Source organism: Chlamydotis macqueenii, chromosome 1, assembly GCF_036417535.1.
Source record: "Chlamydotis macqueenii isolate bChlMac1 chromosome 1, bChlMac1.mat, whole genome shotgun sequence".
In the NCBI taxonomy this organism is placed as follows: Eukaryota; Metazoa; Chordata; class Aves; order Otidiformes; family Otididae; genus Chlamydotis; species Chlamydotis macqueenii.
The window spans coordinates 75,487,406-75,503,213 of NC_141556.1; the positions used below are offsets into that span (position 1 = coordinate 75,487,406).

Below are 15,808 nucleotides of genomic sequence, written 5' to 3' on the forward strand. Positions count from 1 at the left end.
ACCAATGACACCAAGTTGTGTGGTGCCGTCGACACGCTGGAAGGGAGGGATGCCATCCAGAGGGACCTTGACAGGCTGGAGAGGTGGGCCCGTGCCAACCTCATGAAGTTCAACCAGGCCAAGTGCAAGGTCCTGCACCTGGGTCATGGCAATCCCAGGCACAAATACAGGCTGGGTGGGGAATGGATTGAGAGCAGCCTTGAGGAGAAGGACTTGGGAGTGCTGGTGGATGAGAAGCTTAACATGAGCAGGCAATGCGCCCTTGCGGCCCAGAAGGCCAACCGCCTCCTGGGCTGCATCAAGAGGAGCGTGGCCAGCAGGTCGAGGGAGGTGATTCTCCCCCTCTACTCTGCCCTGGTGAGACCCCACCTGGAGTACTATGTCCAGTTCTGGAGCCCCCAACACAAAAAGGACATGGACCAGTTGGAGAAGGTCCAGAGGAGGGCCACGAAGATGATAAAAGGGCTGGAGCACCTCTCTTATGAGGACAGGCTGAGAGAGTTGGGGCTGTTCAGCCTGGAGAAGAGGAGGCTCTGGGGAGACCTGATAGCGGTCTTCCAGTACCTCAAGGGGGCCTACAAGAAAGATGGGGAAAGGCTGTTTAGTAGGGCCTGTTGCAATAGGACGAGGGGTAATGGTTTTAAAATAGAGGGGGGTAGATTTAGATTAGAAATTAGGAAAAAATTTTTTATGATGCGAGTTATAGAACACTGGAACAGGTTGCCCAGAAAGGTGGTGGAGGCCCCATCCCTGGAAACGTTCAAGGCCAGGCTGGATGAGGCTCTGAGCAACCTGATCTAGTCAGGGATGTCCCTGCTCCTTGCAGGGGGGTTGGACTAGAGGACCTTTGAAGGTCCCTTCCAACCCTAACCATTCTATGATTCTATGAAAGTGAGGCAAGAGCTGTTTGTACAGACCTGATGTCCAACGCATGACATCTGACAGATTTGCTGTCAATTATCTTAATCTCTACCCTGTCAGTAACCAGATGTACTGCAGTGTGGGTTGCCGGCCCAAAGGCCAGTGGTTTTTCACCAAGAAGAAATGAGACAAAATACAACTTGCAGCAACAGCAGAATAATTGCATCTGTTCAGATTAGTTTCACCTTGCTGTGCAAACAGACCCGTGCAGCTGGGGTTCATTTACAGCAGCAATCTCTTCCTCTTTTTTCCTCTTCAGTCCCTTGGCTCCCTGAGCCAGGCAGTGTGAGATGTGGCACCACCAAATCTCCTCACAAGGGGAAACCCCAGTCACCTCACTGAATGCTTCCTTTTCTGCTTAGAGAGCAAGAAAGGATGAAAAAGCTGCCTGGGGACTGACAAGAAAAACCCCAGAAACAACAGCAAAGAGAAAGTCAAGGGAGTAGCAAGCAGGATGGGTGAGAGACAGAAGAGGACAGGAGACAGAAAATGAGATCCTCTTCCTCAGCGTGCCAGGACCTTACTGCATGCCAGCTCCCTGCCCAAGGCAAATAAGGACAATCCTATTCCATCGGTAAACAAGGAGAGAGAGAAAGCAAGGGAAAAGGAAATGTCATCTTAACCATAACTGAGGAGAAATTTTTATTCCAACTGGCTGTACTAACAGTAATAGCAACTTCTCAACTCCCCACATTCCAATCAAAAGTGAATGGCGCTTTCTGCAACACACAGGGCAACTTCCTTTCCAGAAGTCAGTACAGTTTTATAGAGCGGCACCTTTGCACTCTACCACAAAGCAATCTGTTAACAAACATTAGGAACAGCAGGGATGGAGCAATGGGAGACTCTCAAATCAAGTATTCATTGATTTCATTTAGATGATTATACTGTACAGAGCAACCAAAAGGATTTAGAGTTAATCTCCCCCTGATGGGTTGCGGTACACGAACAGGGCCCTGGGTGGTCCAGACACTTTGGATTCCATTGCTGGGTCTTCCATGGCCTCATGTAACCTCTGAGGCACCACCACTCCTCCCCAGCCTCCACGTGATGTGCGCTACAAATTGTGGCTAATAGTGATCTACCTCACAGGGAAGGGAGAAATACAACACCTCGACATTATCCCATAAAAGAAACCACTACAGTTAAGTGATCTCTATCACTGTTGTGTTTGCAGCCCCCATAGTAATTTTATTGCTATTTTTGCTGTGGTTTTGCTGTTCTTTTATTCCTGATGAAAGCCAGCAGAAGACAAAATGACTCACTAATATTTCAATAAGCTTTACTTCAATTTGTCTTCTTTGTAATTTCTTTCACAGGCAAAATTTACTTGCAAAAAAATAAAGTATATGTGTGGGAACTGAGTAAAATCCAGGTCAGATAAAATGTGTTGCAACAAAACAAAATTAATTTGAGGAGAGTGAGTGTGAAACATCTCTGCAGGCTGCATGTAAACTGTTATGGGCAGCTCTGCCTGCACGAGCCAAACAGGCTCAATGCATATATTGGCCACATTTGGGTTTTGGTGTATACTGATCGTACTGAACTATGACAGGAACATAGGATGTGGACAGCAGTTTGCAATCCAGAGTGTTCCAACAGGATGACACCACTGCACTTGTAGGCTGCCTCCTATGATTACTGTAAGCAAAATTTTGGAGAGTACAGGATAGAAGGACATAAGGAGATGATGGACATGTCACACATGATTATGGGAAGATAACAAGAAAGTTCAATGGAAAAGGAAGAAAAAGAGAGCAGAGTTACTGCAACTAGTCTTCTTCACAGCGTAACAAGGAAGAAGATCCCAGCCACATGCAACTTCTATGAAAGCCAGATAAAAACATTGCACCCAAAATAAGACCTTATTTGGCATGCTCACCAACACTGTACAGACCCAGTCTGAGAAAGACCAAAACCAGAAACAGACCAGCAAGCATATGGATCCCAAATCCACACAGCAAGAGAACTGTTCACCTCTGAAAGCCACCAACAGTTCACATACATGCAAAACGTATACATAAATCTGAGATAAGAGAGCTGTGAATGGCACACCCTTTTCAGGAACTCTCAAAATCTTTTTGCTATGAAGCACTTTCTAGGTTTCTCTGTGATTCTCTGCAAAATAGCTATCTACTCCTGTCTAATATGTGGCTTCTAAAGAAAACGAAGGCTAGCACAAATAAAAGGAGGAATGGTTTATGACTCTTATTTTGGGGGCAATGTGTCAAGGGGAACTACAGTTTTAAGTCTTTAAGTATGGACCTATTTCCTTCTGTAAGCCACAAGACTAGAAGACACTGACTGGCAGTCAACCTGCCTTCCTCTGGCATCAAGAGTAGAATAGAAAGTAACTCATGGGCTCATACTTCCAGAAAGGCCTCATTCTTTTCTCCAGGGTCTACCCAAACTACACAGAAACCAGCTCAGTCTCTGATCTGAAGTGTGAGGCTGGCATTGCTGGCTCCCTCCTTATGTTTCCTCACCCTTAAGTCTCATCTCATACATTTGCAGTATAGAGCCATGGTGTCTTTTGCACACTGTGACCCCTGAAGCTGGATGCAGTTCACCAACCCAATCTCTGACATAATCACCAGCTCTGCTGCATGCAGGTACGGCTTGGAAGGCGGCCATTGTACATACAGTGCACTGGTAGAGGCTGGGATAAGTCAACTACCAGTCTTCAGTGGAGCTAATTAAGGAGGCTTAAGTCCTCAGTTGCAACTTGGTATCATGGCTCAGCCTCCATGATTCAAGCACTTCAGTATGGCCAATATGTGGTCCTCTTAGTAGTTACAGCAAAAGTCTGTTCATAGCCAATCCTGTTAGCATCCCACCTCTTCAACAGGTATTTCCACAACACACAGAAAACCGTAACTTGGTCATTCAGGGTCAAAAACATAAAAGACTAAAGTAGCAAGTAAACAGCTGAAGCTGCAATCTGTCAAATTCACAAAAGACATGCATTTCCTAATCTCGGCACGGGTCTGATGTATAAACTTTTTGAGGTACAAAACAGAGCAGTCACAAAGTGTGGAGATGGACAGAAACTGAGACATGTCTCCCTTCAAATAAGTACAGTGGTGAGATTTTTCAGCTTTTTCAATCATGCTGTTGAATGTTTGCCTCATTCTCCAATTAGCAGAGCAAAATATCTTTTAAAAAAAATAATTTAGGGACATAGGAGCAGAGAGAAGAGAAAGTAAAATGGTGAGTTGCTCTTTCCAACTCTGTATTATGGCTACTGTCCTCAGGAGAGCACTTTCAGCCGGCACCTATGAAGTAACTGAAGTAACAGTTCCCAGTGGGCGAGCAAAACAGTAAAAATTCCATCTCTCTCCTCAGCAGACATTCACTAATAATCCTGCTCCACATCACCAACTACTAGCTAAATAGTGCTCTGCACCCAGACTCATAGAAAGAAAAGGCTGAAAAGACCAAGTTAATTTAAGGCTACCACAGATCATCCTTCAGAAGACAAATTTTGAAAATCCTTGCCTGTACACAATGGTAGAGAATTCCTTTAACCCTAGGTTGATTAGACACTTATCCGTGTGCAGGTCTGAAGGTGTTTTACTGGTGTAAAACTACTGGTGGTCATAAGTAACTGATCACCTCACTTTTGGTGTAGAAAAGCATAAACATCTGTTAAAACTAAATTTCACAGCTGGACACTTTTAATCAGAAACTCTTAAAGTTGCCTAAGAAAAAGTGCAAGGTGGACCTAATTTTCAGTTTTCTGCACCGTGTTAGATAAGTGAAATAAAGAAGATGGCAACTGAGATAGCTCTGCCTATTTGTAGATTACAAATTCAGATCTTGTCTATCCTGGAAAACTCTAAGATGACTGAGATATCTAATTAAATTTTGAAATCAGAGGAGACGAGAGTTAAAACTGAGCAACTCCGAGGACCAGACCTATTTTGACATTCTGATTAATGCTCTTTATTTTTGTTAACCTGTAATTACTTCAATGACTACTGAACAATTGAGATGGATAAAAAAGTATGTCTTTGTTAGAGAAGATGTCCCCCTCTGTTTTTAATTAAGGTGTAGGATTTCACAATGCACATATCTGAGGCCTATTAGAACTGCTCTGATAATATTAACTAAGACCAGACTTCACTTTCATGATATTTCCAAGGTTACGCTCACTTCCCCTCAAAACAAACAAAGCAAGTTCCTCCTAGCTTAGAGTAAAATGTTTTAGTTGTGCTTTAGTCAGAAGAAAAAGAGCTCTTTGGTACATTTGAAGGTCACCTCTAATGGAAAAGCTCCAGCTCTGCTTCCAGAGTAAGTCTTCGCCTACAGTAGACTACTACAACTCAAGACTTCGTGTAATTCAGCTTTCTTAATAAGGGGAGTTTGTTACAATTGGAATGAAGTTAAGTAGCTACATTACCTACATCTCTGAGTAGACAATACGCATGCACTGCAGTTGAGGGCAACTGAAAGTACAGTGTATCATAGAATCATAGAGTAGTTAGAGTTGGAAAGGACCTTCAAAGGTCATTTAGTCCAACCCCCCTGCAAGAAGCAGGGACATCTCCAACCAGATCAGGTTGCTCAGAGCCCCGTCCAACCTGGCCTTGAATGTTTCCAGGGATGGGGCATCCACCACCTCTCTGGGCAACCTGTTCCAGTGTTCTACCACCCTTATTGTAAAAATCTTTTTCCTAATATAAAGAAAAAGTATACTTTGAAGAGTGACTTCGTAAAGATAGCGCTGTGTGCCATCCACACTTATTGTCTCTCAGTGCCTTCTGGATTGAGTTTACTCAGTTTACAAGTAAAATGGTTTTTATTTCTACTTAACACTCCTCCATGAAAATTCAATTGAAAAGCTTTAAGTCAAGCCGTGCTGATTTTCATCCATATATCATCACTCTTAATGAAGACTCTGCATGCCAAATGCAACTGGGGAGCTCTAGGGTAACAGTACGGTTTGAGAGCAACAGGTTGAGTTCTCTACGAGTATAAATAAGTATTGCTTGCCTGCTTTCAGAGGAGGCATTCCCATGTAGACCAGCTGAGGATTCGGCGAAATGAAGACCCATTTTAAAAGTGAGAAGCTAAGTAACTGTCCTGCTGCTGATACAGAACCAAAGGAGAACTGAAGGAGATTCTTCCCAGTCTGTGCTGCTTCAGATAGCAATAAAAATGTAGGATGTTTATTACTAATACAGGACTGCAAATAGAGCCCGAGAGCAGTGAATGTCTTAACAGTATGTCATTGTCCCACAGCCAATTTTCAGAGTAAAACCACAGACTAATGTGAAGATTTCACAATGCAGACATTTGACAAAGAAAGGATATTTCTTCTGGTGTAACGTTTGGGCCCCGACACCAATACAACATTATTTCCCAATGACAAAAAAAATCTTGTAAACCACAAAACACAAGGACACAGGATTACAGAAGTTAAAGATAGAAGAAGAAACCCACAAAGCAGAAATATTAAGGCCACCTGTGCACTAGTGAAATGCACAGTCACCACAGCCAAACAGGATATATCCCTCATTAATATTACATACAATAAACCAGACACATCTGTATAATAAACACTTGATCCTGCTCTAGAGAAGTAGAACCAGAAAAATGAAAATAAGCTAAAAAATTTGTGGCCAGCCTAAAGTAAAAAGCTCTAGCCCGAATCCCAGCAGCTCTTAGCAGCCTAAGTCAACAGGACACCAGAGGGAAAACAGAGGTCTCCATGTAGATCCCTATCAAAGTCACGACAGGATTCTGAGGTGAATGCTTCCAAGGAGAAGGGGAGATACAGAAAACATCGAAGGACAAGTTGCCAAGGTTTTAACCTGAGACCTAACAGCAGCCACAGACATTTGTTTAATCTTTCAGGTGCTCATTAGTGTCAAGCCCCTGTAGCAGCCTCCATACTGTCTCTCTATACTGTAGCTGGCTGAAGGTAGAGTGATATACCATCCTAATGAGCCGCAAGGAGGGTGATGTGCGTCACTGGCTTCTGTTTCAATCTTGGCAATCTAAGTGTAAAAGCCTTGCAACAGCTTCTGATTCTGCTGACATTTAATTAGCCAGTGTCATTTTGATGCCATAGCCTGTCTCATCAGGATGATAACTACAAAACAACATGTGGAGCATAAAAGTTCTGTGAGAAGTTTCAGGTCTGGCAACCAAGGATATGAGTCCCCTGACAGTCACGGTTCCTGGGACTGGTCCCCATTAGCCTTTTGTTTTGGCACTGCTATCAGCAAGAGCTTCTCTATTAAGGAGAGAGAAACAAAAAAAAAGAAAACCCCAAAACCTGCAAACCTCAGCAAAGCCTTGCAAAAACTGACATTCTTTAGCTCTAAAAATTCTACCTGTCCTGCAGAAAGGGAGCATCCTTACTGCACAAACTCACAGCTATTCATCCTGAAGGACAGGTTTAGCCTAAAGGATAGGTTTGATCATTTTCTGGTCTCAAAAGGTAGTCCTGCTTATTTAAGTATGTATAGCATTTTCCTCCATGTGCCCTGAGGTGCTTGGGAAAACAATCTCAAATAATACCTACCAATTGCTGCTTGTTCACATCACCTGCGAAATTTGAAAACGGTCATTGCTACACAAAATGTGACCAATCTATATTTTCACTCAATAGAACCACTGATTCTTGTACAGTACATCCATTTACACCAGACAAACTCAAACCTTTTAGTATTTGGATATTTTTTATGAAAGAGTCTCATACATACTAAAGAGACCACTTTCTTCAAGTGTACCAGTCAGAGATATATAAAAACTCAAATGAACCAAGCCATTTCATTCACGGAACAGAATCAACTCAAAATCTTTGTCCAGTAGAACCTAGGCACAACCTAATGTTTTGTAAAGACAGACACTTAGGGGACTAATGGGCCACAGCTCTGTTTTTGAGCAATTATCTACCTGAGACAGAGGATAGGAAGAAAAATGGTCAGCAAACTTAAAAATTCACTGAATCAACACAGTTCCTGGAGTTTAGCTCTTCTGGAGGATCCTTGCTGGAGCTGGATGAGGAGAAGCCTATCTTTCAGAGCAAAACACTTTGCAAACTCACAGTTCCCACAGGGACAGAGAGACATCTTTTAGGCAAATGTTATGAGCTGGTAACATCACCATCAGGAGCAAAGGGGAAGAAGTGTTCCTGCAAGACTTTGCCACTTGGCTTATCTCTTTTCTACGGTATAACCATGATGTTACTGTTTCAGTCATTTAATGCCCACTGCAAACCACTGAGGTAGTAACTGGTTCCACTCATTCTCTATTCTAGCCTTCCAGGAGCTTCCTTGCTGTGGCTTATAGAAGGAGCTTGTAAATGCACAAAATTAAGTAATTAATGCCTGCCTTCTTCAGCAACATTTCTTTAATCAAATTTCAACCCAAATTTACCCTTGAGCACAGTCACAGTTAAACTTACTTCACACAGAATACTGTTTTGTCTGTCTGGAACAGCCCAGCCAGTTCAGAAAGCTTTGGATTCTCTTACTAAAGGAAGAGTTAGATGCAGTGATCCTATCTCGTATTTGGAGGCACATATTCACAGTATTACTTCTTGTGTTCCCTATACATTAGACCATAGAAAATCTGCTCCTATCATTTTAAGCAAGCTCTTGCCATGGAATTCCTTGTCCTGACTTGAATTATATGCTGGTCAAGACAAACGGATGGGTATGAGAATTTACATCTACTTTATAGTACATGTTTTAATAAATGTATTTTATTTTAAGCACACATACACAAACACAAGGGAAAAGGAGGACCAAGGTCTAAGTTAATTTGTCTACATGTTAAAATAAAGCCAAGTGAAAGAAAGCCAGCAGCTGCTCCAAGCTACAACACCAAAAATAACTACCCACAAAAAACCTAAGCCTTATAATACCTCCCTCACATACAGGTACATACTTGTATCTGTCATCTTATTAAAGCTCTCTTGCCTTAACAATCCATAATACCAGCAGCACATGAAAGTTTATTTGAAAAATATACTTTAGCATGATCTCTCTTACTGGAAAGACTCTAGGGCTACTAACACACTTGGTGATTATGCACTTCTCAACTGTCAACTGTACTACCTGTTAAATGCCAATATTCCTCACTAGTAAAGTAGCTGGGATCGAGTGAGCATAGGAGGAAACCCAATGTAACAGTTAAAGCAAAGCACCGGGGATCAAACAAGCCATATTCGCCTCCCATGCCAGCCAATGACTCGCTGTCGATATCTGTTTCTGGTTTAGTGTCTTATCTGTAACATTGGGTAATATCACCTACTTTAAGAGAGGGAGAAACAAAATTAACAAAAGCTCTTAACTGTTCTAAAATCTTATAAAAAGGAAGATTAATTATTTAAACATTTATGAAGCTATGATTATTATTGTCATTTATTTGTTGTGCTGTGGAATATAAGAGTCCCAGAATGACGTGGTTCCAGGCACAGCATTGATGTGGAAAATGAAGGTGGTCCCAGCCCCTACAGTGCTCAAACCCAATGAAATAAATAGAAGGACACGCTAAACAGAAGTCCACAGAAACCAAAGGCTTTGTGCTTCTTAGAGTTTTACATATTTAGATAGCAAATTTTTTTAAAACTGACCTTAGTTTCTCCTTAATGCATGTATCATATCCAAACCTCATTATCAAACCAGTCCAATTTCAAATGTCAGAAATAAGAACTTTTTTAAAAAATAACCTGCAGTGCACCACTACTCCCAAACTATAAATCCATGCCATCAATCATTACCATTTTAATTGCCTAGTCAGCAAATATTCTTCATGTGTGTACACTAATATGCAATACACTGCAACAAGACATTAGTTTGATAAAGTTTGCCAAGTTTGGTAAAGCAACCTTGATTCCACTCTTAATATACTTTACAATGATAAATATATAAGACTGAATTACTTATTTTGCTCAGTCCATTTAAAATTAGCACCAGACAAGAAGTACAACTTACTCATTATGTCCAATTACTACAACATGCTTAGCAGTACGTGCAGCAATAATGTTATGATTCACAGCAAATTCTGCCTCTTTTCCCTCAGTTTATTTTAAGAGCTTATCAATGGAAGAACACTTCCAACTGTGTTAGTCTATCAGAAAATAGTATGGTTCAAGTTTGTGTTCATTTATGCTATATACCTGCACTGACGTCAACCAATGCTAATTTCTTCTAACCTACGGGATGGAGGAAATGACTTTTCATAAAAATTTCCTTGGTGTCACCAGGAAATTTTATAAGTAGTTTTAGTACTCCACTGGGATTTAAATAAGTTTTTAGCTTAACTTCATAAAACCCCCTTCTATTTACTTGCAAGTCACAAGGGCGTTGTGCAGTTTCAAGACCTACGCCCCCTTTCCAGCAAGGCATTTAAGCATATGCTTAAAATTGAGCATTTGAGTAAACATTTTGCCTGTCTGAGAGCCTCAGAACATGTACCATGAAGGGAGTGACAGGCTTGGTCAGTACCTCTACACACCTTCAACAGCTTTGGGAACCAGATGGATGAAGTTATAAGGCATTAAAAATTTGAGAATTTCACTACAGTATTACAATTTGCTTCCCTACTCCCTATCCACCCACATCCTTCTAGATCAAGGACACGTCTACAGTTTTACATGCAGATGAAAGTACATTCTTCCCATGCTGCAAGCTGGCTAGAAGCTATGTAAAGGCATTTCATGTTCTTCTGAGCCTCATGAATAAAACCCCTGCTGAAATGTACAGTGTATTAGCTTGGGCTTCGTGCCTGATTTAGACAGGTTGCATCGAGCTGAAAAACACAAAGAAACACTCCGAAGTATTTTCTGTTAACAGAAGCACATATGTACATGTATGCAAACTACAGCAGCCTGTGGTTATAAGCAGTGCCTTATCTCACTTCACAGTAAATGTAAAGGGGTCATGAAAGCCATACTGCTAACTCCAAGGAAGCTTTTTTTGGTTTACAAACTACTGAAATACTTTGTTGTAACCAACAGGTAGCAAGCTCAAGCAGTCATCTGAAAAGCCAGAGGATTTCTTTAGCCTTTTATGATTTCTTTTTTTTTTTGGGGGTAGCTACATAAAAACTCAATTTTTCTACACTAATGGTTCTACACATAACAAGTGAATAAGTATTAAACTTTTTTTGTGCTACTATGTCAAAGGATTTTGTAATCACTACAGAGACATCACGTCAAGATGAAGTCTCTTTGTGGGCAGTCTTACTAACTTTGCAAAACAAAGTGTAGCCTGCTTTAACAGGACCTTTTAAAAGGACAGCAATAAAAATACCACATGAATTTCTTTCGTCTGAGGCTGGAAAAGAAGAGGTGTAAGAGCCGAAGGAACTATCCATAACACACCACTGGCATTCAACCAAGACTACCGTAAGGAATTAGCAATGTCAAGTTCAAGGCTTGGCTCTGAGCATAACATTTGAATAAGACAGAGAAAACAGAATCTCCTCCGTGGATTTTCAAGTGAATTGTCAACACTCTCTATCTAGCAATAACAGACTTATTTTTGCAGGATGTGACCTCAAGCACCGGTTTGTGTCACTCCTCCACAAGCAGCTGTAGAAGAGCTACGTCTGGAAGGAGCCCGTACCCCAAAGCCAGGCTGCAGAGTGAGGGTGCAGCGCAGGGTAGTTCCTCATGGATAAGTCAGTTCTGCTTTCTCTCAGTGGCGCTCCCTTCTCCTCTCTGCTCGTAACATGTCAAATGGGAAAAGCGGGGAGGCAGCAGCGTCTAGACAGCCTGGAGCAGGGGAAGCAGCACAGCTATGGCACGTGGCAGGCTGGAGGAGGATGAAGAAATAAAGGAAAGAAAAGAGGGGACAGAGAAACATGTGGAAGAGACGTGACAACTGTCCTGACGTGGCATATTTAACGGTCAGCCTCTTACCATCACGTCCCAGGCTGGTGCACACACACCTCTGTACGCGTGTGTAATACACGTGTGTGTGTGTGTGTATATGTGTGAAGCACACGTGTGCACAGGTACTTGCACAGGTGTGCCTACATATGCATTTGGGCTAGGGGTTGGGAGGCTGTAAAGGAGATTTAACAACAGGAATCTCAGCCTTTTTTGTGACATATTTATAACTTTCTATGCACTATGGGTCAAACATTTACAAGAATGCCTTTTGCTTCTGGTAAAATCAACCACAGGAAGGGCAAGGAAGGATGTAGTGGCAGCAAAATGCAGAACCCACCATCGTCCTGAAGAGTACAACGACAAAAACTGAAAGTCTGAGCTCCCCAAAATAAACTGTCTGTATTTGAGGGCTGTAACAGCAAAAAGAGGAACTCGTGGTCTTGATTCTGCTATTACAGAGGGATCAAAAAGCTGTAACTAGAGCAAGTGGTCACAAGCAAGTGGCAGGAAAGTGACTGAAGAGCCACACTGGATGTAGAAAATAATAAGTCAGATTAACTGTGGAACTGTAAGGAGCACAGCAAAGAAAGATTATCTCAATCAGGTCAGCTAAGCTGAGCAGAAGGCCCAGGTATCAAAAAGCCGCTTTGACACAGCAAAGCATATCTTTGGGTGTTTGGAGAGTGGAGCCAGAAAAGGAACCCAGCAACAATGGCCTTACTGAGGAGGGACCACGCTCGTATCCTGCCCATCCCAGGGTGAGTGAAAGGGCACACATGGAAAGAGTTTGAGGTCAAAGATCAGTAGTCTTGTGCCAAGAATCATAGCTTTTCATTAGCAGAGGAGAGAGAAAGGCCTCAGATTGCCTGCCCTTCCATTGCTTTGTTTTGTTATGGGGCTTGACATGGATTAAAAGCTATCGTGAACAGACACACACACTGTGCTACAGAAATGCAAGAAGAGGAAAACAGTCCTTTTTTTTTTTTTAAAAGGTGCATATTTTTAAAGCATACAGAGCCAATCATGCCATTTAATTCTACAGAACAGGAAGGAGCTCAGTAAATTGTTGCCATGAGCCTTACGCAATCAAAATCCTGACTACAGATCAGACATTTGGAATTGCTGTGGCATGATACCCTGTATATGTATCTAGGGACAGAGCTCAACCTACACCTCAGCTAGCACCTAGTGACCTCCAGCAAAATGACCCCAGTAGTCACTTCATATATAGTTTTAGGCCTATATTCCACTCCCTAAAACTTGTTTTCCATCATTATGAACCCTGTTAAGTCACCTAACACAAACTGTAGGCAGAAGACACAAAATACAACATTTTGATTTGGCAGGCATTTAAATTTTAAAGGAGTAAACAATCATACAAGGTAAGGTACTACAGATACTTTTAAAAAATTATCTCATTTTTGGTGGGTATCTTATACAGCACAAGAGTGGAACACGGTCATCCATAACAACAACATAATAACAAGACTTACTTCAATCTGCTGCAAGCACGCGAGCATAACTCAGTAACTGTTTTTCCATTCCTTGCTTGAAACATTGCATAATACTAGTGTAACTACAGATCTCTTTATTTTCTTTTTCCATTCAGTATTCAATTCCTAACAACACTTCATAAGTATAATGAATGTGGAACACTCTCTATCCCTATCTGTAAAATATAAGTAAAAACATTTTTAAAAATGTGGCCCTTACATGAAATACCAAATACTATAATTTATGATATAATATAAAAAAAACCAACATGGTCTGTACTTTTTTAATTTAAAAATCTTTTAAATACTCTTAACATAACTGAAAAATAAACTATTTTTTATACCAACTGCTTTGAAGAATTAATATCCCATTAAATAAATACCTTCAGTGTCCATTTTACCTTTACCAGTAGAGAAGTAAAAGTGATCAGAAAAAGCCTGAGGGCACTACAACTTAATTCAAAAGGATAAAATAGTGAAAAGCCTCAATTATTCCTATTGGCTAATTAATATATCTAAAATAATATGGATCTTCTCAATTCAAATTTACTTGGTATCATAATTGAAACTACTATTTAAAATACACCAATAATGAGAACTTGATTTATTATTTGACTGGTATGAATGAGCTGCTAATGTTAAAGGAAGACAAAGCTAAGTGTACATTAACTGCTTTGCTGTATATCATTATTTCACACAAATAGAGCCTACCAAATCCTGTAGAGTGCCTACTCACACAGTGGGACTGCCTACTTGTCCTGCTCTCAGCAACTTTCCAGACAAAGTCATGTTCTACACAAACATAAGTCAGAAATCACAAGAAGGTAAAACTCCCGTTTGATCAGACAAGTTTTGTGTGGAATTTAACCATGTAACGGTTTTCTGGAAGTAGTCACAGAAAAAATAAAACATACCTGATGTGCCAAAATATAGATATTATGGCCAACATCTTTTGGGGAGATGCCATCATCTCCATTCTCCTCCTCATGGTCACATTCAAGGCCTTGGTTATATGCATTCTTCATCACATCCACCTGAAACATAAACCAAACCAAAGAGAGATAAAATAACTGTTATTCTCTGGGGAAAAGCACCAAACACTGTGTTTGAAGACGCTCGCTTTGTTCAGCTCAAGCCTGGTTAGGTGCCTTGCAGTCCTGCAAGAAGACTGAGCAGTCTGAGAAAGAATAAAGACAAACTTGAAGTACTTATGAAGCTCCAAACTGCTACATTTCTCATCAGCAAATCTTCTGCAACCATGAGAAAGGAATAGGGACACTGAGCCTTTCTGAGCAGGTATTTTCACAAATGCTTTTACAGACAGAGCTAGAGATACCACAGGTAGAGTCTTGTGGCACTTAAGAGTGCAGCCACGGTCTCTCTCTGGCTAGAGCTGGCTGCAATGTCACTCAGTGTTCTCCATGCAGTTTAACAGAAAAATACACTAAACCAAAAGAAAAGGAAGACACAGATCTTGGGGTAATTCCAAAATATTAAAAAGCCTCTTACAGGACCAATGAGGGGGAAATTCTACATTCCCCACACAGGGTCTGATCCTGTGGTTGCACCCTAGGGATGTAGGGTATGGTACAAATGCTACATTTGGTATACACGCCCCCATGGCAATGACTCCCCAAAACCAGCAGGCCACTGGGCTCTGCCCAAGTGCAGGGGCTGATGCCCACAGATCTCCCCACAAAATAGGTTTTTTGGTCACCGCTGTTACATGGTCAGTTGGATTGGAAACAATTTCTCCAGACTTACAATCTATTCAAAGTTCCTGAAGACCTATACAAGTATCACAGTTGTTCCAAAAGACAGCAACAACTGCTTTTAACTCCATCAGTTTGCTCATGTATATAAAACATACAACATACATACATATAATATATATATCTACACACACACTTCTGTTAGCACTGTTTCACAAACTGTACAAGCTTAATTTCCCAGCCCCTGACAAAGTGTACTTGAAGACAGTCTACCAGAGTATGATAATTTAGTTAGGAAACAATTACAGAAAAGTGCTTGGAACGGATAAAAATAATGAAGTCGTAAAGACTGAAATCATGCATGCTTGATCCTTTTAAAGTATTTTTTGTGAATTAGTACTATCCTCATACATTGTGTCACTATATACTGCCAACACTTTTCAGCTTAGATGCAGATCATTTAAAAAATGTTTTAATGACAGATTTTTTTTTCAGCCAAAAGATTTATGAATATTCAGAAGTTTTCTCACCAGCTCCCTTGGTCTCATGTTGAAAAGGATTCTTTCCGCATTCTCACTGTCATGCCTGCTTTCCATAATAGCCAGCAAAAGCTTGGAGGCATTGTTCTAGAGACACAAAACCAAGTTAATGCAAATTTTAAAATCTATTTCATGGATTAATGACCCTTGCATTTGTTTTAATCGAGATTATGAGGACCACGTTTTTAACGGATAAGATTTTAAACTACTCTCATCTTTTATTTTACTGACATATTTAATAGGGTTTTTCCCTCATTTTAATGTCAGCATACTGTAAGGCTAACTAAC

The 15,808-nt window shown here is 40.9% G+C and overlaps 1 protein-coding gene across 1 annotated transcript in view; it reads right to left on the minus strand.

The window, feature by feature from the left end:
* ITPR2 (inositol 1,4,5-trisphosphate receptor type 2) overlaps positions 1 to 15,808 on the minus strand; it is a 267,039-nt gene that overhangs the window by 56,174 nt on the left and 195,057 nt on the right. Inside the window, exons 44-45 of the mRNA XM_086756987.1 lie at positions 15,512 to 15,607; positions 14,184 to 14,303 (exon numbers count right to left, since the gene is read on the minus strand). Coding sequence (XP_086613113.1) covers positions 14,184 to 14,303; positions 15,512 to 15,607 — 216 coding nt within the window. The remainder of the gene's footprint in view (positions 1 to 14,183; positions 14,304 to 15,511; positions 15,608 to 15,808) is intronic.